Genomic DNA, 22,685 nt, shown 5'->3' with positions numbered 1-22,685 from the left:
GAGTGCACTAAATGCCACTGAATGGTGCATACTTTAAAATGGTTAATTGTATGTTATGTGAATTTCGCCTCAAAAAAAAAAGCAACGCAATTAAATGTGTTCTGCTTCCCAGCCTCCCTCCGCTCAAGAGAGAGCGCGCTAAATACTGTGCCAAAGAAAACTATCCCAAAGTGACTCTCTTGGACACAATAGTAGCATTTTAGCAGCAGAATGAAGTTAAACCAAGATGTGAACCTGCTTTGTGGATGGACGCAAAGCCGTGTTGTGCTTAACGGCATCAGAGACCTCGGATTTACAGCTCAGCCTGGGAGTCCCGATAAAATGTCGGAACTGCAAGGGGCTCTCGAAACTACCACCTGACCTGGATTTGCCCAGGGCGCTTGTGATTCCAGGTAGCACAGGCAGCTGGCCGCAGAGCTGGGAATGGAGGCCAGGTCTCCTGTATGCCCATCCTGCCAGGCTACGAAGCAAGGTTTCACAGACGAGTTGGGTTTTAGGTTTGTTTCTTTGTTTTAAAACCCTGGGAGCTTCTAGTGGGCAAAGGATTGTGGGCTGGCATCCCAGGCCTCTGGAAAGAAGGTGAAGGTGTGAGGCGAACAGAGCAGGGCCGGGTGGAAGGGCGTGGCCCTATTCAGGCCCCGCCGGCCAGTCCCGAATCGCGGGTTTTCGGCGCCGCTGGATCTTGCACCTCCCTGCCGGCTCTGAGCAGCAATGTGGTTTGTATCTTTCTTACTCTAGTCAGGATGAATAGATCCTGACAAAACGTTGGTTAATTGACTGAATGAATGTCCTTCACAGCGGGAGAGCAGTAGGATTTCATTGGCGCCCCGGAGAAACCGAAGGGAAATGTGGAGCAGAAATAGCAAAAGTAAGCCGTCTGCTTTGCAAGCGGGGCTTGCGCCTTGCAATTGCAGAGCACGTGTGCGTACCCGCCGCTCCGGGTAAATGCCGCCCAGAAGCTCAGGGTTGTGGGTCGGGTCTCTAAGCATCCGAAATCCTATAGAAGCCACCAGAGAGTGAGGGGATGGGGAGGATTTTATTGTTGTTTAAAAGCAGGGAAACGTATTGCCCCTGTTTCCTTCGTCCAAGGTTGGGAAGCCGGTCCTGTGGCAGCGTCCTTTGCTCGCACTTCTGTCGTCCGCTTCCTCTGTTCTGTGCGGCCAGGAGGGGCTCGGCGGGGGCGTACTCCTTTAGAAAATGGGAGCCAGGTTTCCCCAGGCTCCCTCAAGTCCTGGAGGAGTGCGGCCTCAGTAAGCATTAGAGGGGAGTCGGTAGGACGCGAGATCAGCGAGGCCTTCGATAGCTCAGTTGGTAGAGCGGAGGACTGTAGTGGACAAGCCGTGGCAATCCTTAGGTCGCTGGTTCGATTCCGGCTCGAAGGACTTCGTGCAACTTTTTACCCTCCACTTACTTAAGTACCCCTTGGGGAGAAAGGTTTGCTCGGAGGCGGACTGCGAATTTACATGAGCACTGTTGATGTTCGGTTAAACACAGATGCGAGAAGTAGCGTACGGTACAGCTCTCTTGCGGGTTAGATAGAAAGATATGTTAAAATGTGTTTTTAAATAGGGATTTATTACCATTGCTTACGTGTACTTATTGTATGCCTGCTTTTAAAAATCTTGTCCATGGTCACACTGTACTCGAGCGCTAAATGAATGTCCTGAATTGCCGTTGGTCCGCTGGTCAGCGGGCCACCCAGAACAACCTGTAAGGCAAAGGGAAGAAAATCAGTAGCAGCTGGGGGATTAGCTCAAATGGTAGAGCGCTCGCTTAGCATGCGAGAGGTAGCGGGATCGATGCCCGCATCCTCCACTGAGCTTTTTGCCCCACGCACCACACGATCTCTCAACAGCGGGAAATCAGCCGAACCGGGTGGGTGTCCTCTAATACATAGAGGAACATGGTAGGCAATGATTAGCTTCACACATTGTCCTTTTATTTTGCAGGTGAATTTTTCCAGTTTACTTCTTGGTCACTTTGTCTTTTTCTCCTCCCGGCGGGCAGGCCGTTAACCGTCTTCCGAGAAGACACGGAAGGACCCCACCCGCCGTTCCTACCAGCCGAGCCCGTGAACGGCCCTGGCTCAGGTACCCGCTAACGTGCGAGGGAACCCCCGCGTGCTGACCAATGGCAGCGAGCTTTACTGGGCGGGTAGCCAGCTGTACCCGCGGCCAATAGGCGAGAGACTTGTTGTTTCCTGGCAGAGCGGGGTCCCGGCACCGCGGCGGTCGGGTTTTGTTTGGGTCCTGGGTGGAGGACCGGGTGCCGGGGCCCGAGGTGGCGCCTCGCTAGCGGGAGAGGGAGCGGGACCACCGGCCCGGAGAGAGGTGAGGGGCTCTGCGTGGGGTGCGGGCCCCGCCGGCCCCGCCCCCTTCTCAGCCCCTTTCACCCGGAGCCCCTCTGGAATCCCACAGCGCCGCGCGGCCGGCTGGCGGGCCGGCCCACCCCGGCCCCACCTCCACTCCTGTGGCCTCGCCTCTGACCCCTACTCCCTGCCTTCCCACCCTCCCGCGAGTGTGAGTCTGTCCCGACCCACCCCATGCCTCCAAACCCCACTCTGCCCAGGTCAGTGTGAGGGTCCTTCAGAGTCGAAGGTCGAGAAGCCACGCTCCTGCCCCCAAGTGGGTCTCTACCAGCCACTTGTTTTAGGGGTGCTTAGAACACCCATTCCCACAGCTACCAGGGTAGCTTTTTCAGGGGCTCCAGTGCTTACGGGCGGGGGGGGGGGGGGGTGGAAACAGACCCGTGCCCTAACTGGAATAGAGCTACAGTCTCTAGGTGAGCAGATGGCTTCTGCCCAATTCCCTTTGGCTTGGCAAAGGCCACACTTTTCTAGTTTTCTTCCATAATAGGCATAGGGTATGACAAAAAAAGGAAGAACCAGCTCTTCCAGGGTTTAGAGGAGCAAAAGAAGAATGCCTGGTCAGTACTTGTGAGGACAGAGGAGTGGAGAAAGGAAGCTGCCCATTTAAACTTAGAAACTTGGTTCTCTTGGCTCTGCCCTGCTGGAGAGTGAGTGGGGAGCCAATCTAGGAACCAAAATTCCTGAATGGCCCGTCTTTCAAGATGGCCATGTGTGGTGGTGGGTGTATCTTGGCTAGGTTTGGGCAATCTGACCTCACTATATTCTCTAATCTTTGGGCTGCAAAAAAACTTAGAGTCTAGTATTTCAACATAGTTAAGCCGCTGAATATTTCGTTTTGGAATAGCCAAGCTGTAGTAAAATGGGGTCCTTTTAGGGCACTTATAACCCTTACTGTGGGAACACAATACTGCTTTCTCTTGGCCTTTGCTGGAAGGCCTTTTCTAAGGGAGAGAGAGCCTCTTGCTTCTTCCGGCACTCCCTAAAAGTAGCTCTCATTTATCCAAAGATACCCAAAAAAACTTGTTCTCATTTTTCTTCCCTCTCCTCCCTACCCCACCTCCCACTTCTCCCCAGCTCTCAGGGCCAGAGTGGGGCAGGAGGATGCTTTCCCAGCCCCACCATGGAGCTGCGCTGTGGGGGATTGCTGTTCAGTTCTCGCTTTGATTCAGGGAATCTAGCCCACGTGGAGAAGGTGGAATCTGTGTCTAATGATGGGGAAGGAGTAGCAGGTGGGGCATCAGCTCCCACCAGCAGCATTGCCTCTTCCCCTGACTATGAGTTCAACGTGTGGACCCGACCAGACTGTGCTGAAACAGAATTTGAGAATGGGAACAGGTAAGAGGAAAGTAATGGAGGGTGGAAGAAGGAAAAGAGAGGGGATGTCCCGTCCCCAAGTCCATTCGTCACTTAGCCCTTTGATTTACAGTTCATACCAGCACACTACCCTTCCTCTCCCTACCCCGCCCTCCCTCTCTCCTTCCCTCCCTCCTTACTAAATAGCCTTTTCCCAGTTTTGTCTTTCTCCAGCTCTCCCACGTATCCCCTCTCCAACCCTCCCATGTGTAATGAACTGTCTCTCCTACTCTGGCCCTCAGGTCATGGTTCTACTTCAGTGTCCGGGGAGGAACTCCAGGGAAACTCATCAAGATCAACATTATGAACATGAACAAGCAAAGCAAGCTGTATTCCCAGGGCATGGCCCCCTTTGTGCGCACACTGCCTACCCGGCCACGCTGGGAACGTGTTCGAGACCGGCCCACCTTTGAGGTAAGTTCTCCTTGAGGAGGAAAGAAAGACTTGGGTGCTAAAAATAGAGGAAGGACAGGAAAGAGGAGTTACCCTTGATACAGAGTACTAGGCAGGTAGCATTGGTACCACCAGCTTTCCCTCCAGCACTAGCTGGAGTCCATGATAAGCCCCTGCCTCGAGAAACTGAGAAAGAGCTGGTTGTCGTATGGAAAGTCTCAGACGGAGGAAAGTTGGAAAAGTGATGAGGATGTGAGGTCAGTTCCTTGTGAGCCCAGTAGGCTCTTAGCTCTGACACCGATGGCATGTCGCCCTCCCTCTTCCTTCTCTGCTCCTCAGATCACAGAGACGCAGTTTGTGTTGTCCTTTGTTCACCGTTTCGTGGAGGGCCGTGGGGCCACCACCTTCTTCGCCTTCTGCTACCCCTTCTCCTACCATGACTGCCAGGATTTGCTAAACCAGCTAGACCAGCGCTTTCTGGAGAACCACCCTACCCATAGCAGGTGCCAACACTATTCTTACTCCTGCCACACAGTCTTGGACTAAACAGCAGCTCTGCTGCTTCTGGAATTTGCTCTAAGAACCCTGAACCAAAACTTCATCAGTTCTTTTCTCTGTAACGTGGGACATTGGGTACCTTTGACAAATATATTTCTCTGTGACCTTGATCTCAGCATACCACCACCTCCACTCCACTCATCCACCTGCTCAGTTCAAGCCTCAGTATCCCAGCTCCCATCAGTTCTCCAGAATTTAGCCAGCACTGCCATAGCTCAGCACACCTTTTTTTTCTGTCCCAAAGGAGGGCAACTTTCTCTGTCTATGCAAAGTTGTCTATCCTAGGGAGCCATAAACTGGGGAAAAAACAATAAGTTCATCTTGTCCTATACTCTGCCTTCAGGCAATGCAGACCCACCCAAATCCTCAGCCTCATTTAAGACTGTGAGGGACGGTAAGGCCCCAAAGGTTAGGGTGGAGAACAAGATCCTACAAATCTTGGGCAGGCCCAACTCTTGCTAGGACTTTAGAGACTTCTCCTGGCTTAATAATTTTTATCCCTACAGCCCCCGGGATACCATCTATTACCACCGGGAGATCCTTTGCTATTCTCTGGATGGACTTCGTGTAGATCTGCTAACAATCAGTTCCTGCCATGGGCTTCGGGAAGATCGAGAGCCCCGTCTAGAGCAGCTATTTCCTGATACCGGCACCCCCCGACCATTCTGTTTCACAGGCAAGAGGGTGAGTGGAATAGCATAAAGTAGTACCTTGGCCTTTCCCTAGCTCCAGGCAGTGTTGATAGCTTAAAGCCATGCTGTCTCTAGGCATCTTGGACATGGCCTCAGCCTGCATTCTGAGGCAAGTGTGACAGCTCCTACTCCACTCGCAAACTCAGCTAGCTGGAAATCCAGTGGCTATTCCCACCTCAAACTTCGCCCCCCACCGCCCCTGCATCTGCTGTTAGAGTGACCTATGGAGTAACCAACCTAATGACTGCTCTCCTCTCCACCCAGATATTCTTCTTAAGCAGTAGGGTACACCCTGGGGAGACTCCATCTAGCTTTGTCTTCAATGGCTTTCTGGACTTCATCCTTCGACCTGATGACCCCCGGGCCCAAACCCTACGTCGTCTCTTTGTCTTTAAGCTGATCCCCATGTTGAACCCTGATGGTGTGGTCCGGGGCCACTACCGGTAAGAAGCCTCCCTGCCTGTCTGGATTGTCCTTGTCCCTGTCATGCCCTGTATCTCACTGAAATACCGTCAGCCTGTCATCTGACTTCTCCTGGGTTCCCAGCGCTCTTGCACCCTAACAAGGGCAAGCCCATCTAATGGTCCAGTGACCCAAGAAGGAATGTGAACCCATCTAGTGGCACTCCCTGGAAGGAGCAGAGCTTGAGTAACTGCAGGGCCATCTGGGTAGAGGGAGCTGTCCTTAGGTTTCTTTGGTAGGGGTGAGAGATAGTCAAGGAGAGGGCCTATCCTCAATTCTTCTTTCCTAATGCAGCTTCAGCTTCTCATTTTATAAGTCAGTCTCCTTTTCATCTACTCTGGTGTCTCCTTCACTGGCCGAGCCCTCTAGACCCTGCTTCCGTCCTTGTTTCCCTACAGCACAGACTCACGTGGAGTGAATCTGAACCGTCAGTACCTGAAGCCTGATGCAGTCCTGCACCCGGCCATCTATGGAGCTAAAGCTGTACTTCTCTACCACCATGTGCATTCCGGTCTAAAGTCCCAGAGTCCCTCTGAGCACCACTACAGTCCTCGTCTCCCTGCTGATGCTCCCCTTTCTGACTTTGAAAAAGCCAACAACCTACAAAATGAAGCTCACCTTGGGCACACATCTGACAAGGATAACCCTAAGGCGTGGACACAGACTGAGCCAGCAGAGCAGAAGCCCAACAGGGTGTGGATTATGCCACAACAGTCCCCTGAGGTTGAGCAGCCAGCCCCCGACACCATCCCCCCCAAAGAGAGTGGTGTTGCTTACTATGTAGATCTGCACGGACATGCTTCCAAAAGGGGCTGCTTCATGTATGGAAACAGCTTTAGTGATGAGAGCACCCAGGTAGGAATTGCGGAATGTCACAAGAGTGTGGGAAGTGTTGCAAGTTAGGAGATAAAGGTGAGGCCATGAACAGAGAGGAGGTGGCCTTCAGGCAGGAAGGCCTGTGGCTGCCAGAGGCAAACTACTTCTGAAGGAGGCTTGAAGGGCCAAGAAGGGATGGCACTGGGGCCCCTTATATATGTCTCAGTCTACATCATGACCTTTGAAAGACAGTCAAGCTGTCAGCATCATAGTGTTTTCTAGAGTTTGGGAAACCAGGGGAGAAGGAAAATTTTGCATTATTGGAGAGAAGCAGCTAAGAGTTTTAAACAAAGGGAAACTTGTACCTTTCCAACACCTAGAAATAATATCAAACATTCAGTGAGAATTCTCTAAGCATTGATTGCTGCTGATGATTATGAAGGTATCTGCCATGTATTGTCACGTGGCCCCATGCTTGCCATTTCTTCCTTGCCCTGGTCCCTTCTTTCTCTCTGTCTCTCATTCTGAGTTGCCTTTTTCCTCCCCCAAACAGGTGGAAAATATGCTGTATCCAAAGCTCATCTCCTTGAACTCAGCCCACTTCGATTTCCAGGGCTGCAATTTCTCAGAGAAGAATATGTATGCCCGAGACCGCAGAGATGGCCAGTCTAAGGAGGGAAGCGGCCGGGTTGCAATCTACAAAGCCTCAGGGATAATCCACAGGTTGGGTAGAAACTGGGATACAGCAGATGAAATAGCTTCCCTAAAGAAAACAATACCCAGTCTAGGATGTTTGAGGGGCAGAGGACCGCCTGGGTCTTCTCAAAAGGCAGACTCACAAATAGCATTACTGTCTTTAGTCTGGGACTCTACCTTTTGGACCTTCTTGGGTATATGGTAAAGTGCTGAGGTCACTTGCTAGTTGCTGGGGATTAGCACTTTCTGTTTGCGTCCCCTTTTTACCAAGTGATTACCTTCTCAGACCACCTAGGCTGTCTCCCATGGTTCTGTCCTGATTCTGTCCAGGCAGGACACTAATAAAGGTCTCTGTGTCTTAGCTACACACTTGAATGCAACTACAACACTGGACGCTCAGTAAACAGCATCCCTGCCGCCTGCCATGACAACGGGCGCGCCAGCCCCCCTCCCCCGCCGGCTTTCCCCTCCAGATACACTGTGGAAATGTTTGAGCAGGTATGAATACATGGGATTAGTGGGGAAAAGGGGAACCTCAAAGTCTGGAAAGGGCTTCACTCCTGCTGCTTGACTCTAAGGTCCTCTGAAGAGAGGCTCAGCACTGCCGCCAGCTTACCACTGTGGTTATTTTCCTCAGTTCACAGGCACAGGCCGCTGACTGTAATGGTGTTGAGAGAATGAATAGGCACTATTTCTAACCCCCCACCACAGAGAATCCCCTACCACATCAGAGTCAGAGTGTTTGCCTCTGAGCTTGTCTTCCTACTTCTGTTGGGTTTGTTCACTCCTGGACTAAACGCACCCCGTGTACGGTGGCCTTGATGATCCTCAGTGTCCTAGGGCACGCCAGAGTAGAGCAAGCTGTGGGTTATAGAAGAGATTCAAACGCCTCCTCGTGCTGGGAGAACTCCTTCCTGGTGCCAGCCAAGGTCATCCACCCGTGCATAATGGATGAAGGCCTCAAAATGGGCACTGGTTTGGGGAACAACTCTAAATTCACTTGCGATAAATAGCCTGGGCACAAAAATTAGGGTACCCATTGAACAAATTTGAAGCCTGGCCTCTCCTTTCCTTCCACTGTGCTGTGCACCCCACCCCAACACAGCAGCCTGGGTTGGAAGACCAAGACACTGAGCCACCTGGGCTCCCCCACAGGTGGGACGAGCTATGGCCATTGCAGCTCTGGACATGGCAGAATGCAATCCGTGGCCTCGAATTGTGCTGTCAGAGCACAACAGCCTCACGAACCTCCGGGCCTGGATGCTAAAACATGTGCGCAGCAGCCGAGGCCTGAGCAGCACTGTGAACGTGGGTGTCAACAAGAAGAGAGGCTCTCGAACTCCACCCAAAAGTAACAAGTAAGCCCAGCAGAGTGGAAGGGAGAAAGGGTATGAAGGTGGAACAGGGCTCTGGAGTGAAGAGTTCCAAGGGATCTGTGTTCTTTCCCTATTTCCAGAAGAATCACATGGTGAATATTTTCAGGGTAAATTAAAATTTTCTGAGAATGGGATCTTCTTCCGTTTTACCTGGAGCTACATACTTTCTAGCTACCTGAAAATCAGGCTTGGGGACTCCTGGCTCCAGAGCCCTACACAAAATCAAGTATAATTGGGGGTGGGGGGCAGGTCTCAGCTTCCAGTGTTTGTGAGTGACTGACTGAGGGGCCCAGGGGCCAGTATCAGGGCAGTAAGGGGGGAATTCCCTGGCAGTTAAAGCTGCCCATGGACAGCCCTTATGGCTCTTAGCCTATTTTCTGCAGGAGCATGTATGCATGAACAAGGGCTCCTCAGCATTGTGAGGTCAGCTGGTATGCCCCAGGTTAGACACCTCATCATCCATGGCCATGGATTCCTCCCGTCTTCCTTAGAATGAGTCCCTGTGCCTTTGCACCCCAGATGTGAAGCTGTACTGAGCATCAGACCATGGGGAAGTACTTGGGACACAACATCCCTGACCCAGGGTTAACTGGCATCTGCTTCTTTGCAGTGGATTGCCTGTCTCCTGCTCTGAAAATACCTTGAGCCGTGCACGAAGTTTTAGCACTGGCACAAGTGCTGGTGGTAGCAGCAGCAGCCAACAAAATTCTCCACAGATGAAGAACTCCCCCAGCTTTCCTTTTCATGGCAGTCGGCCTGCAGGGCTGCCAGGCCTGGGCTCTAGCACCCAAAAGGTCAGCCACCGGGTGCTGGGCCCTGTCAGAGGTAAGCTAGTCTGGGAGCCCCTGCAACAGGTGTTCAGTTGTTTGGGGCATTGCTGGGGGAAGTGAGAGCTTGAAGATACACACTTGGCCTTGGGACCAAGGGGTGACTCAATAAAGTTAGTTTATAGCAGAATCTGCAGCCTTTCCTGCGACCTTGGTGTTCCCTGCGGCATGAGCTCCAGAGCGGTACTATGTGTGACATAGGCGGGAGTCCTGGGTCTCTGGGCATCAGCACATTCTGGGAGGCAGGGGGGTTTCCAAGGACGAAACACTAGCCAAAGCAGAGCCACACTGACACCTGGTGCCTCCGCATCAAGGACAGGGTCAGTCTGTCTTGTCAGGAGCAGCATAAGGAAATATCCTCACAATCCAAACGGCAGCACTGTAGGATGGAGATCCTCTCCAAGGTCTCTAGGGGCTGAAATTGTTCCTGGCTTCAGAGCCTATTCAGAAAGTGATATCAGAAGGATTCCAGCTCTTCCGAAGGAAAATGGAACAGCTACAGACAGCTTTCTGTTCTAGGCTTAGAAAGCAGCAGTCTGGCATCTTCATCAGTGGCCACAATTGTTCAACTGGGCATCACTATCCCTAGGTGTGGCCTGATGAGACCCTGCCTGATAGGACAAGAGATTGTGGGTCAAAATGTATATCAGAAACAGATGGGCCTTTAGGAAAAAAGCCGCAGAAGGGAGTACGGAGCCATTCCTTGGGAGTGACCTGGATTGTCGTGGGGAGAGATTGTTACACTGCCACTTCTGGAAATACACTAAACCACAAATCAATATTGTATGTGGCTTCTGGGCTACAGAAATTTTGCCAGAGTATGGAGGCTTGTAAGCTGGAACTGAGAGCTTTGCTGGTTTTCACACTACACTAATCCTTGTTAGCACCTCCCTGCTACTCAGCTTGCAACAAGCTTTTGGTGCAGACCAGAAATATGCACTGGGTCAGTAGCTGTGGAAATCTGACTGTACTAGTTAGAGAAGCCACAGAGAGAGCAATGGTCCTTACCAGCTCTGACCAGTAAGATGTTCTATCCCTGATACGCAACGTAGTTACCTCTGCTTATATTCTAAGCCCCATTCTTTGAGATTCTGTCTTCATCAGGAAAGGACACTTTTGCACACTGTGTTTGAAGGGAGAGTATTAAAGTAATAATTCCTTATATTTAAATAGCATTAAACAGTAAACAAAACAGTATCACATATTTCATTTAATCCTCACAAGGACCCTGTGGAATGGACAGTATTTCCATTTTTCTGATGAGGAAACTGAGGCTGTTTAAGGGTGACTTTTCCAAGACTGCAAAGCTATTAAGTGGCAGAATTACTCAAACTTATGTCTTTTCATGCTCCAGTATATTTGAGTTCCCCATCTTAAATCTAAATAAAGTTTTTCTTCTAATTTCTTTTCCTCTTAACTCATAGCTCCTGGGAGGGAATATCAGCATCGTAAATTCTCCTTCCCTGACTACAAAAGGAAAATAGTAAAGAGCCTTTTCTAGGTCCTCACTGGAAGATTCTAGGCAGTTTTGAATCAATATTTTATTAACATCCTCCCTACCCTCACTCCCAATGCTGAGTGCTGTATTAAGCTCCTTGAGTGGATGACATATATTCTGTTTCTTTGTTACTTCCCCAAATAACTAATAGAAAATAGGCATAGTCAGTACAAAGTAATTCCTTGTTGACTGACTTGAAACTTAATAGGGGACACAGGACAGTAAACACAACATAAAAGCACGCACATTATAAATGTACAGGGGACTTGGGGAGCCACTGTCATAGATAAACACCAGAGTAATTAACCAAAGAATATTCCCTTGAGAAATGGTTTTGAAGAATGAGTGGTGGTATGTGGTTTGACAAAAACATTCCCAAAATGGGAATAATAGCCAGGACCAGAGCTGCTGCGTAGAGAGGACAAAAAAGCAAGTATACTAGCTGGCTCAACAGGCCAAGCCCTTCATACGGAGGTCAGGTGGAGAGAGGGGGGAGGAAGAAGTCGAAATGTCTTAAAAACAAAGACTCTGAGTTAACAAGACAAATGGCCCCAACTGTGTGCTCCTGAGAATGATGGGAACAAAAGACTTATTTAAGAGAGCTGTCTGTGAACTGCATGTATCAGGCAGGGAAGGGGAGGCGGGATTCTTGCAGTAGTTTATGCATGAGATGACTAGTGCCTGTACCAGGGTCTGAAAAGGACAGATGAATAAACATATGAGAAATGGAAGTGGCAGGATTCAGTGATGGTGGAAGAGAGATGAACTAAGAGAGCTTCAAGGCTACAAGCTAAAGGAAAAAGTCATGGTAAACATTAAGACATTGTTCAAAGAAAAAGTGATGCCACTTTTTAGACATGCTTGGATACCATGGGCTATGTATATGGAGTTCTCCTGCAGGCAGAAAAAGGGCCAAACTGTAGAAGAGGTGACATCAGGCTTGGATCTAGGAGTCATCCATGTACAGGTGCAGGTACAACCAAGTGAGATGCTATGTTCCCCCAACTGAATGAGCTTAGAAGCAGGAAAAGAACTGGTTTGAGTACAGAGACACCCCAGGGACTTGCATAAATATTTGTAAGAACTAGAAGCTATGTCTCTAAAGTCAAGGGGTCAAGAAGAGGGTCACTAATAATGCCAAACAGGAATACTGTAAGTTGAAAGGCCAGATTCCGGGAATCTTGACTCCTATGTTCTCCTGGGCCTTTGCTCGTGCTATAGTTTTTGATGGTTCATCTCTTAAAAGTCCCTGATGTGACTCCAAGATGGGAGACTGGCCTTGGCCTGGGACAGGGACCTGTCATGCAGACTGTGGTATTTGGATCTGGCATCTTCAACCAACCCTTGGAAAACCTTGTTTTTTGTTTAGAGTCATCTGTCCTGTGCTATAACTTTGTGACATTTCCTGGTTCCACACATCTGGCTCCTTGGCCCTTGCCATATCTGGGCATACTTCATCTTCCAAGATAGGAAGAACACAACCCCCATATCTCTGAGACCTAACTATAAAGCAACCATACTTTCCAAACCTATAACTGGGATTGTGATTTGACAGAGGATTTTCGTTTTGACTTGTAAACTTACCTATAAGAAAACTTCCACTAATGTATAAAAATGTAAAAAACATTTAATTAATGACTATCTTTTCTTGGCTACAACAAAACATGAGCTTAGGCTATCCAGGAAATTTCAGAAAAGATCTAGATAGCCCAGCCAGAAGCTTAAGGCAGAGAGGTTCAGGGAACTAGTCTGATAGGTTATCCTCTGACACTGGGGGATGACATTTTAGAAAGCCAAAAAGTAGCCAACTTGGGGTGAATAGGAATGTTCCCAGGGCAGGAGGCTGGAAGAGCCTCTGAGTAAGCCTACTCCCTGACCGTAGTGCCAGGATCTTTACCTCTGCAAAACAGGCCCTGAGCACTGCCTTCCCAGACCCATGGTCAGGTTCCTGTCCACTGGGCTCAGAAGCGCAGACAGCACTATCAGCAGCTGTGGAGGAGGAAGGAGAGATCACTGGGGGATAGCTAATACAATGATGGAGTGAGGGAGTCAAGTCTCTGAGATACTGTGCAAAAGCAGATGCAAACAGAGCTCAAAGGAGGGCCTGCTGGGGAGAGGGCGGGTAAGTAAACCAGCTTATTCTTCTGTCAGTCCTGTATTGATGAAAGTAGGGCAAGGACTAGGAAGAGGCCAGTGAGGCACCCAGGACACACAATTTAAGAAGGCACTTGCTCTCAGGGTCAGGCGAGGGCCTCCTTAAATTGTGCACCCTTGGGGCCTTACTCGCTTCATCTTGGTCCTGGCCCTAGATTCAAGCAGGTTTCACTCAGTAACTGAAACATAGCCCCTGGCCCTCCAGCCTATCCAGCAAGGTAGTGGTGTAAAGGACAAGGGACTTAAGTGTAAAGATGGGAGGCTTCAGCTGTCGTCCTACCACAACCACTCATCCCTCCCAGCTCTGGCACTTAAACCTGAGGTTACTAGAACTTTTTCCTGGCCTCTGCGATGCCTTGGCTGAGCTGACAGGCAGCTTTTGGTAGAGCAGCTTAAGTCCAATGGTGAGTGGGAAGTTCCTTTGAGTAGTGAGTCTAAGGACATAGGAAGAGTGCATCCAGCACCATCACCATGTTTAATTTTTCCACTGCACACAAAAGTTTCATGTTAAATAGCAGATTAACACTTATTTGATGGCAAGAAACATCTCCTAACACATCTATTTATTCCCTTAGCACCTAGCATGGTATCTGGCACTTATTAAATGATCAGCAAATAAGTGTTGAATGAATAAAAGGCAAGAAGTTGGGAGCTGAATGAACGCTTGTCTCACCTTTCCACCCCACAGAGGGCATAAATCTGGTCTGTGATCATTCTAGGGATTCAGCACGATCTGGGTGCTACATGTAGGGACGGTTCCAAAAATGCTTCCAGAGGATATCACAGGATCTAGGCACAAGTCACATAACTGGTCCTCTAAATTGTGAGGCTTTAGAATATTCATTCTAACTCACAATGGTGAGGTCAGTCTGGCTCTAGCTCTCAGATTACCATCAAACATCATCTTGCAACCTCTGGAAGCAGAGCTGATCACATATCACTCTTGCACTCAGCCTTAAGCCAGTTTCTATAGCTCAGAACCAAGAAATAATAATCCCTTTTACTTTTGTCTCAATTGGGACTAAGTAGGCCTAGATTCTACCAGCAGCCTAAAGTCAACTTTAGTTGACTTAGTCTCTAGTGAGAAACTGAGCTGTGTGCTCACATCACCATATTTACAGGCAAGCCTGGCCAGATCTTAAGACAGTCTTTTAAGTGATACCTGAAATGCTATCTTTAAATGCCTTATACTTTCTCCATCAGGCCTCTCTCCTAAACCAGACTTTGTCTCCTAACCTGAAACTCTCTTTAGGGGCAAGATTCCTGAGTTGTATCCTTAGTATCTTTCCCATGATCCCTAAATTTCACATTGATGGTTTTTACATCATTTGCCTATTTTGCTTCCTATCTTCTTGAGTGTCAGTTTCTCACTAGAACCTACAAATGTCCCAAAGGTTTTCAGTTGCTTTCTTGCTTGCTCTCTATTATCCTTTCCCGGGGTAGGGTGAGGATTCATCCCTTAACATGGTTTCAGCATGCTTCTGTGTATAGATGTTTCTCAGATCATCTAGAAACTGAATTTCCCCCTCTATCGAGTTCATTATTTCTGCCTACTGTGCACTGTCACTTGGACATCATCCTGACATCCCTGATTTAACCAAAGAATTACCCAGGTCTGGGCTCTACAGTAACTCTAAGTCATTGGTGGTGGGTAATGTTCCAGGTTATTTGGTTGTGGCCATGAAAAGTCTCTGACTTGTTATCTTGTTGGCATCACTGTGCCAACTCTTACTAGCCCCCTGAGGTCTGGTTGCTTTTGACTCTTGGCTGTGGTCTTAGACTCTAATTAGTACACAGCATCTCAGCAAACTCCTCAAAGCTAGAGTAGCTTCCATCCTGAGATCTCTCCCTTTCTTCTAGCCATATTCATGTAAGTATAATTTTTTTATATTGGTTTGGGACCTTCAAGAAGTAGCCTTGTTACTGCTGGCTACTGCTCAGTGTAGCTAGACAAGATGAAGTTATCGTCACCTACTTCCTAAGCTGGAGGCTTTGCACATGTAACACGTTGCTTTGTTAGGAGTCAAGTGACATCCTGGAACCTTCATCGAATTCAGCTCCATGAAGGTTAATAGCTCATTCAGTTTGAGACTATTTGGCACGTGCTGTCCCTCTGTCATGAGGAAGGACCTGCCAAACCTGAAAGTATCCCTACCTTGTCTTGTCCCCTTTAACCTGTGGGACCCAGCTTTCAAAACTTGCAGCATTGACACTAGCCACAAGGAATGGGCCAGAGAGAGCTGCTCCATAGGGTATAACCATATGCGCTTAGACAGAGATTAATGAGCCAGCTCATGGTCTATAGTGGATGTCTGCTATTCAAGTAAACAAAATGTTTATTAAGATCTCTGGTTTTCTAGGCAGTATTTTATAGGCACTGGGATTTATCATACTGGAGAAGACAAGGTGCCTACCCTCAAGAGACTTAAGTCCCAGTTTAAATATTAGCTAACATTTATGGAGTACTTACTATGTGCCAGGCGCTATTACAAGTACTTTACATGTACTAACTTATTTAATTAAGGAGACATAAATCATAAACAATTACTAGCCAAGTGAACAAAGGACAATAAAGAACAGAGAACAGTTAATTCTACCTATAATGATCAAAGAGGCTTCCCAGAGGTAACGTCTGAGATGGGACATGTAAGATGTCCAAGGTTTCACTAGAAGAAGAGACACTGCAGAGGAACCACACAGCTAGAAGCCACAGGGGCCTACAGCAGAGTGTGTGAAGGGTCCACTTGGCATCCTACTAACGATGTGTAGGCTGAAACCACAGTGAGCAAGGCTTTGAAGACCATGTTAAAAGGTTTAGACTTGTTCCTTTAAAAGACCTTCAGTATCTCCCCCTTGTCTGAGCCGAAATGACTTATGATCAGGTCTATGTTTTAGAATAAAAATTTGTGGCACCTGTGTGAAGGATGGCTTTTAAAAGGGAAGAGGGAGGCCAATGGGGGTCCAAAAGCCTAAATGAGAGATAAAGCCCTGTATCCAGACACCGGCAACGGCAAGGGAGAACAAAGAAGGAATTCAAATGAAGGCAGAGGTGGAATTGTCCAGATTTGATTAAACACAAATTCAAATGAGGGAGGAGTCAAAAGATGAAACAAGATTTCTAGCAGATCTTTCACTAAGACAAGAGAGAACAAAAGGAAGGGTAGGAAGAAATGAGCTTTGTTTGGGTCATGAGAGACTGCCAGGTAAGGTGCAGCGGACAATCAGAACTGCAGTTCAGGAGGAAAGGGCTGGAGGCAGATTTTGGAGTTTAGAGTATGGAAAGCAGGAGAGGACCAAGGACAGAGTGGTGGGGACTCGACATTTAAGGGGCAGGAGGAGAGTGGAAGAGGAGCAGTTAGAGGTAAGAGAAGAACTTAGCAAAGCTATTTTAGAAGCCAAGCTCCCTAACTTCTTTGCCAGAAGAATGAACTGGTGGGTGAGTAGGTTGGTTAGGTACAGAGAAGTGAAGCAGGGTGAGGGCTGGCTGAGAAGTGGATAACTGGAATAAATAGTAGAGGTCTTTCTACCCATCTTAGATTTACTTCAGAAGAGGGATGCTGATGTGATGACAAGCTTGAAAACAAGCATCTCCTAACCAAGGAGAGCCAGCAGGGCAGTGGAGTGACAGTGCCTCACTTATTTGCCCTTTTATCTGCTTGTGTCCCTTCCACTTAGAACCCCGAAGCCAGGACAGGAGACGGCGGCAGCAGCCACTGACCCATCGCTCTACTTCAAGCAGCCTGGCCCCATCCCCAACTCCTGCTAGTTCTAGCCCAGCCGCCTCACGCAACATGGGCTCCTGCCTACTGCCCAGTTCACTCAGCATATCAGGTCTGTACCCACTACCACTGAAATCTGGGCTGGCCAACTTCCTTCCTTCCCTACCACCCAGGGCATAGACCAGGCTCCCACCTAGGCTTGAAGAAATCCCTCCAGCTCTGTTGCCACCTGACCTGGAATTCCTTCTTGACTTGATGTAATACAGGCCACTCCAGACCAGGGGCATCAGTTATCCTCCTGGATTGTCCTAAACCCCTACACCCATGCCCTTGTACAGGAAACTGGAATTTAATGAACACCTTTGTTTAATAAAATAATAGTTACCACTTATTGAGCCTTTACTACGTGGCAGGTGCTGCTCTAAGCACATTATCTCCTTTAATCCTCATTTTTACAGTTGAGAAACCTGAGGACTTTTACTATCTGCTACTTATTCACGCTCCCTGACTGTAGAAGCTGGGCAACATTAGACAAAATTGAAGAATGAAAAGCATAGGCCTTTCACCTGTCATCACTGCAAATGTTGTATGACCATATCATTCCACATAAAACCTAGGCCATCTGCTCTCCTTTTAAGTTATAGACCCAGCGTGTAAAGGCCCAATGAGAGTGATGTCTCTCCAGTCCAACATCTGCCTCCCTCAGAGCCTGCTACTCCCAACCTGTTAACTCTCTTCAGTGGGTAGCCCTCAGTCCACCAGTCTTGGGTACTGCTGACTTGATCCTTAAATGCTTACACATTTGACTGGGATAGGCTCTAAGGTCTATAAATTCAGAGTAGTTCAGCTCGAATGGGTTCTGATTCAAGCTCCAGGACGCTGCTTCACCCCCTGGACCAGACCAGAGCATACCATGCTTCTCAACCAGGGGCGATTTTGCCCACCAGGGGACATTTGGCAATGCCTGGAGATATTTTTGGTTGTTACAATGGGGAAGGGACAGGGGAAGAAACATCATCTAGTGGGCAGAGGCCAGGGATGCTGCTAAACATCCTACAGTGCACAAGACAGCCCCCCACAACAAAGAATTATCCAGCCCAAAATGTCAGTATTGCCAGTACTGAGAAACGCTGATCTGAAGGAAGCTACCTCTTCTCCATGGCCCCTACCCTGATATCAGTTTCCTTTGTTCCCTAGGGAGCAGTTGCTCACTCTTGTCCTCAGGGGACAAGCCTGAGGCTGTCATGGTGATTGGGAAAGGTCTGCTAGGGACTGGACCTCGGATCCCCTGTATCAGGACCCAATTGCAGGTAACATTTTTGGGTCTTCCCCAGTCCCCGGCATAACAACTCAGGCACAGCCGAACAAGGCAGTGTTCATCTGGGTAGTGGGAGGAAAAATGCCATGCACTGCTTTGCAATCTCTCCCCCCAACTATATCAGAGCTGCTCTGGTGCCTGAATGCCTGTCTGTCCAGTGTCCCCTATCCCCTTCAGCCAGGTCTCTTGCTTGCTTCCAACCCCAGTGTCCCTGCCAGACATACCCCAACCTCAGCCTGCTAGCTTTGGCTTTGCCTGTCCCTGCCCTTAGCTTCTCCTCTCTTTCTGCCCAGACCTGCCCGAGGAGAGTTCCCGCCAGGAGGGGTCCCGGATTCCCCAGGTAACACCTCTGGTTGCTGCTCCTAGGAACAGCTGTGCCACCAACTCCGATTCAGTCCAGATCCCCATGCTAGGTTGGCTGAAGTTGGGTATAGGCAGAAGCTGACTGGACAGGTGAAGCTTAAACTGCTCTGACAGGGGCTGAGGCACAGAAGGCTCTGAGGGAGATCTCCCAATCCTCCAGCATCTTTCCACACAGTGCTTCTCTCCTCACCCAGATCTTGGCTATGGTACAGCCATGGAGATTAAATGCTGGATCCTTTTGCCTCCTCTAGTTAAGTAAGACTTGGAGTATACAGTTATAAACTGAATCCAAGAGTTCTCTAGCCATTATTCTGCCTTACCCTCTCAGCTGGGGACACTGCCCAGGAATTCAAGGTCTCAGTACCTGTGTTGACAACAATCCTACACTCTTATGCATGGAAACTCTAGAAGCAAAAAGGTTAATGGAAGAATCCAGCCTCTTAGCCCACCCCCTGTCCACACAGGCTAGGCCTCGGTTGGGCCGGGGCTCACCGCCGACTTGCAGAGGGATGAAAGGCTCTTCAGGCCCCACATCCCCTATCCCCCGGACCAGGGAGAGCAGTGAGCCGGAGCCGGGACCCCACTCTGCACCAGGGTGAGCACCGGGGTCCAGTCCCTCACCCCACCTCTCCCTTCTATCCCCTCGTTCCCATTTCTGCTATTCAGGATCATTTTCTTCTTTCCGTACTTCCTTTGACCCAAAAAGACTAAATGTGCTTTCATTAAGAATCTAGTCCCTGATATTTTTTCCCCATCATGACCTCAGTCTTCACTCCAATGGACAAGAAAACAACTTTTAGTCAGGGCCTAAGGTCTGGGAGCTGGCTGGTTCCAGCCTCAGACCACTGTGCAGTACTCAACCTTCCTATCCTCACCCATCTCACCTTTCTCATCTCCCAGCCACTGGCTAACAGACCAGAAGAGGGGCAGAGTTTTCACAACCCCGACTCCTCTCTCTTCTCTGTTCCAGGCTGCCTCAGGCCGGGCCCCCACGGTCCCACTCTGCCCCTGCCTTTTCTCCTATTTCCTGTAGTCTCTCTGACTCCCAGTCGTGGATTTGTTACAGCGGGGGGCCCTTGAGCCAACCTGAGGTTTGTTTTGTCCCTAAGTCTCCCCCACTCACTGTTTCTCCCCGGGTCTGATGCCTTGACCTTCATGCCCGGGATATAGCCCCAAGAGGGGGAACACAGTGAGAAATGTGCTAGTCCCCTCCTTCAGCTGCTGATTCCATGTGACAACCATAACTCCTTGTAATGCCAGCCACACTGTTCTGAGGCATCGCAGAGCATCACCTTAAGAAAAGACAAAGCAGGGACCTGCCACCCCTTCCCTCCCTCCAGAGCACAAGATTTTGGGACCACAAAAAAAAATCTATATTTTTATACTTGGGGGGAGGGAGTAGAAAAGAAAGCAGCCCCTGTGCTGGGCCCTACTCAGTGGCAGCTTCTTGTTCCATAGGGTTAAGGAAGACTTTGAGGAAATAAAAGTTGTTTGGAAAAATCCAGGTGTAGTTGCTTTGTATGTTGTGATGGGTAGAAAGGATGAAGTGAAGTGTGAAGGCCCCTCACACCCTCCATCTTGCCTCAGACTATGTCCTGGAACCCTAGAAAAGAGCGGGAAAGACCTGAGGTAAGGAAAATGCTGCAGCTTTCCTCCAGGGAAATCCTTCAGGAGTCAACTCCCATCCAGCCTGCTCCCCCTTTCATTTTTGACCCACCCTTAACGTTGGTTTCCAAGCCCTTCAAACCGCGCCCCCCCTTCTCTATGACTTGGGTGACTTGGGCTTACGGTAGCCAACCCCTAAATCAGTGCCCCTTGCTCCAGAACGTAGAAATAGAAGTCTATATCTTTACAACCCATCATAAAAAAATTCTACCTAAATAAAAGCCTAAACAGCTTCGGGAAAATGAAGACTACTTAAAGTGAAAAGGCCAAATCCTCATATTTGAATGGCATTCTCAATACTTTATTCCTACCGGTGTCAGTGCCTCCTTGTACACACACCCCCGACTTGGGCATCTGGGGACCACATGAAGACGGGGACTGAGGGCGATTAGGAAACCCACCCCCATTCTATCAGGGAGCAGTTTAAAGGGGAGGGAGCGAGGCACTCCCTACTCTGTGCGGATAAAGGGGCCCAGTTCTGGACTGTATCATGCTTGGTCCGACACTTTCTGATTTGAAGTTTCGAACCCTGCAGGCCCTGGCGCGGCCTCGCCACTCCACTCTCCGGGGGCTGGGCGCTACAGCCCCGGGCCGTTACCTGGGGCGGAGAAAGCGCCACTTTCATTCCTGCTTCTTGGGATTGTTGACGGCCACGTAGTGATAGAGAACGACAAGCAGGAAGAGCGACACGCCCAGCATGTTGGCGAAGATGGCGAGCTGCACGTCTGTGATCATCCTGCGGAGAAGAGGAAGGACTGAGTCTCGGGCGGCGCCCTCCTCGCCCAAACCGAGACCTGTTCTCGCCCCGCTGGTCCAGCCACCGCCGGGTGGGCCGTGGACCGCGCCTGCGTGGCTCTCACCTGATGAGCGTGGCTCAGCTCCGCCGCGGACTGTGCAGGAGCTAGAGGTAGGAGACCTGGACCGGAAGCTTGTAGGGCCTGCTCAATCCCAAACCAGGCACTTCCGGCCGTCCGGCTCGGCCGGAACGGGCTCTCTAGCCCCGCCGTCTCGCCTGCTCCCAGCGGTGCACTCTCAAGGGGCGGGGTTTCGGGCGGGGCTGCGGAGGGACGGCCAGCCGTGGGGGGCGGGCGGGTCGCGGAAGAGCGCCTCGGGTCGGGCAAGGCGCAGCTGGGTGCAGCTGGCGCGGCTGGGTACGCGGTTAGCAGCGCTGTGGCCGCCCCGGGGAACCAAGGAGTGGGCTAGGGTGGGGGTGCGGCGGCAGGGTTGGGCGGGAGGCTCGTCCTGACCCCTAGACTTCGACCCCTCTTCCTGCTCCGGCCCCCAGCGCTGCTGCCCACCCCTCGCTTCCCGGCCAGCCCAGCCAGGTGCTTCCTCTGGGCCCTGCCTTCAGGGTCCCCTCCCTGGCCTGATGGGCGGGGAGGGGGGTGAGAGGCAGTGCAGAATGGGGACAGTGCTGGGGCGGCCGGGTGCTCCTCTCCTCGGCGCCAGGCTTTCTGCCCCACTTCCGCCAAGTAGAACGATCCCGCTGGAGATCTGACTGGTGCCTGCCTTACCCGGGCTCCCTCCCTCCACCCCACCCCCGGAGGTGGGCGTCTGAAATAGGGCGGACCCTCCCGGAACCGAAACCCAAACCGTGGGACCGCGACCAAGTGGGAAATCACCCCCCGGATGTGAGGGAGGGGAAGGGCTGTGACAAGCAAGAGGGGTCGTGGTTTCGGAGATGAGTGTGTCACCGAGGAGAAAGAAGAAAGATGACTGGGTAGATGTCCAACAGTCTGGTGAGGGGAAAGACACTCTCGGGCTCCACAGCCCTCTGCCCAGCCAGAACCTACTCCCCACTTACTCCTTGCTTTCCCTCAGCTTCACCATAAAAGGGAAGGGCACTGAGCCAGGCTGAGGCCGGGGGCTGGGCTGTTGTTGCTCTGGAGCTGTCAGGAGTAATGGAAGCCAGTTGCTTTGTGGTAGAGGGGGGCCAGGGCTCAGGGGATGCCTCTGCTTCTCTGAGCCAAAGAAAACTACAGGAGCAGCTATGGGGCTGGAACAGCTGGGTCAGGGAACCAACTTGCCGCCTGTGTGCACTGTGAGTTAGGGGTGCACTAGCCCAGAGTGGGCTTCCCTGGCCTGGGACCATTAGCAGTTTGTCCTTCATGCTCCAGCCCAGTGACTCAAGCTCAGTCTCTGCCTTTAGCAGTCTGTAGTTCCCCTGCCCTCCCCTACCTCACCCCCCAGCCCCCACCCAGTATTTCCCAGAAATTTAGAATCCCAAGCCCATGTCCTCTCCAGATAGTGAAACCCCCGACTCCCTTATGTCTCCCTCCTGTGTCCCTCAGCGAGCAGTCTGGTCCCAGCTCTGTTCTGGGAAAATGAGGGTCTAGGGCTCAAAAGATTACACACATTATGCTTCGTGTCTCCCAGAAATTTGAAGCGGATCCAAGTCCAACCAGACACTCAGATCTACTGTAGAAA

General features: G+C 50.3%; 2 protein-coding genes, 1 long non-coding RNA gene and 2 other non-coding genes across 27 annotated transcripts; 3 read left to right on the top strand and 2 right to left on the bottom strand.

The window, feature by feature from the left end:
- The first annotated feature begins 296 nt into the window (after positions 1–296).
- AGBL5 (AGBL carboxypeptidase 5) lies at positions 297–20,097 on the top strand. Of its 23 annotated transcripts, none has more exons than XM_070574253.1 (18): positions 576–716; positions 799–868; positions 1,950–2,090; positions 3,443–3,703; positions 3,964–4,135; positions 4,454–4,617; positions 5,179–5,356; positions 5,629–5,807; positions 6,225–6,681; positions 7,196–7,365; positions 7,701–7,836; positions 8,494–8,696; positions 9,325–9,539; positions 16,869–17,024; positions 18,110–18,222; positions 18,524–18,570; positions 19,058–19,188; positions 19,564–20,097. In XM_070574253.1, exons 4-17 carry the CDS (start codon positions 3,489–3,491, stop codon positions 19,104–19,106), a joined length of 2,454 nt encoding a protein of 817 aa, XP_070430354.1. In that variant the 5' UTR covers positions 576–716; positions 799–868; positions 1,950–2,090; positions 3,443–3,488; the 3' UTR covers positions 19,107–19,188; positions 19,564–20,097. The 23 variants fall into 23 exon arrangements, with proteins under 23 accessions (XP_008511252.2, XP_070430359.1, XP_070430341.1 ...); XM_070574248.1 differs by having other exon boundaries at positions 653–716; positions 2,008–2,090; XM_008513030.2 differs by lacking the exon at positions 18,524–18,570 and having other exon boundaries at positions 297–716; positions 2,008–2,090.
- LOC139075803 (uncharacterized) lies at positions 1,018–2,049 on the bottom strand. The gene is made up of 2 exons (XR_011526652.1): positions 1,838–2,049; positions 1,018–1,708 (listed from the first exon to the last, which is right to left on the bottom strand). It is a non-coding gene; the product is annotated as an uncharacterized lncRNA (long non-coding RNA).
- TRNAY-GUA (transfer RNA tyrosine (anticodon GUA)) lies at positions 1,294–1,382 on the top strand. Its single transcript is given in 2 exon segments — positions 1,294–1,330; positions 1,347–1,382. It is a non-coding gene; the product is annotated as a tRNA-Tyr (tRNA).
- On the top strand, positions 1,743–1,815 carry TRNAA-AGC (transfer RNA alanine (anticodon AGC)). Its single transcript has one exon. It is a non-coding gene; the product is annotated as a tRNA-Ala (tRNA).
- Positions 19,943–21,127, bottom strand: OST4 (oligosaccharyltransferase complex subunit 4, non-catalytic). Its single transcript, XM_008513031.2, has 3 exons — positions 21,119–21,127; positions 20,857–20,994; positions 19,943–20,196 (listed from the first exon to the last, which is right to left on the bottom strand). The coding sequence occupies exon 2, from the start codon at positions 20,991–20,993 to the stop codon at positions 20,880–20,882; it is 114 nt and encodes a 37-aa protein (XP_008511253.1). The 5' UTR covers position 20,994; positions 21,119–21,127; the 3' UTR covers positions 19,943–20,196; positions 20,857–20,879.
- Positions 21,128–22,685: the final 1,558 nt, after the last annotated feature.

This window comes from Equus przewalskii, chromosome 14 (assembly GCF_037783145.1).
Source record: "Equus przewalskii isolate Varuska chromosome 14, EquPr2, whole genome shotgun sequence".
NCBI lineage: Eukaryota > Metazoa > Chordata > Mammalia > Perissodactyla > Equidae > Equus > Equus przewalskii.
This window is presented reverse-complemented; position numbering and strand designations above follow the sequence as displayed.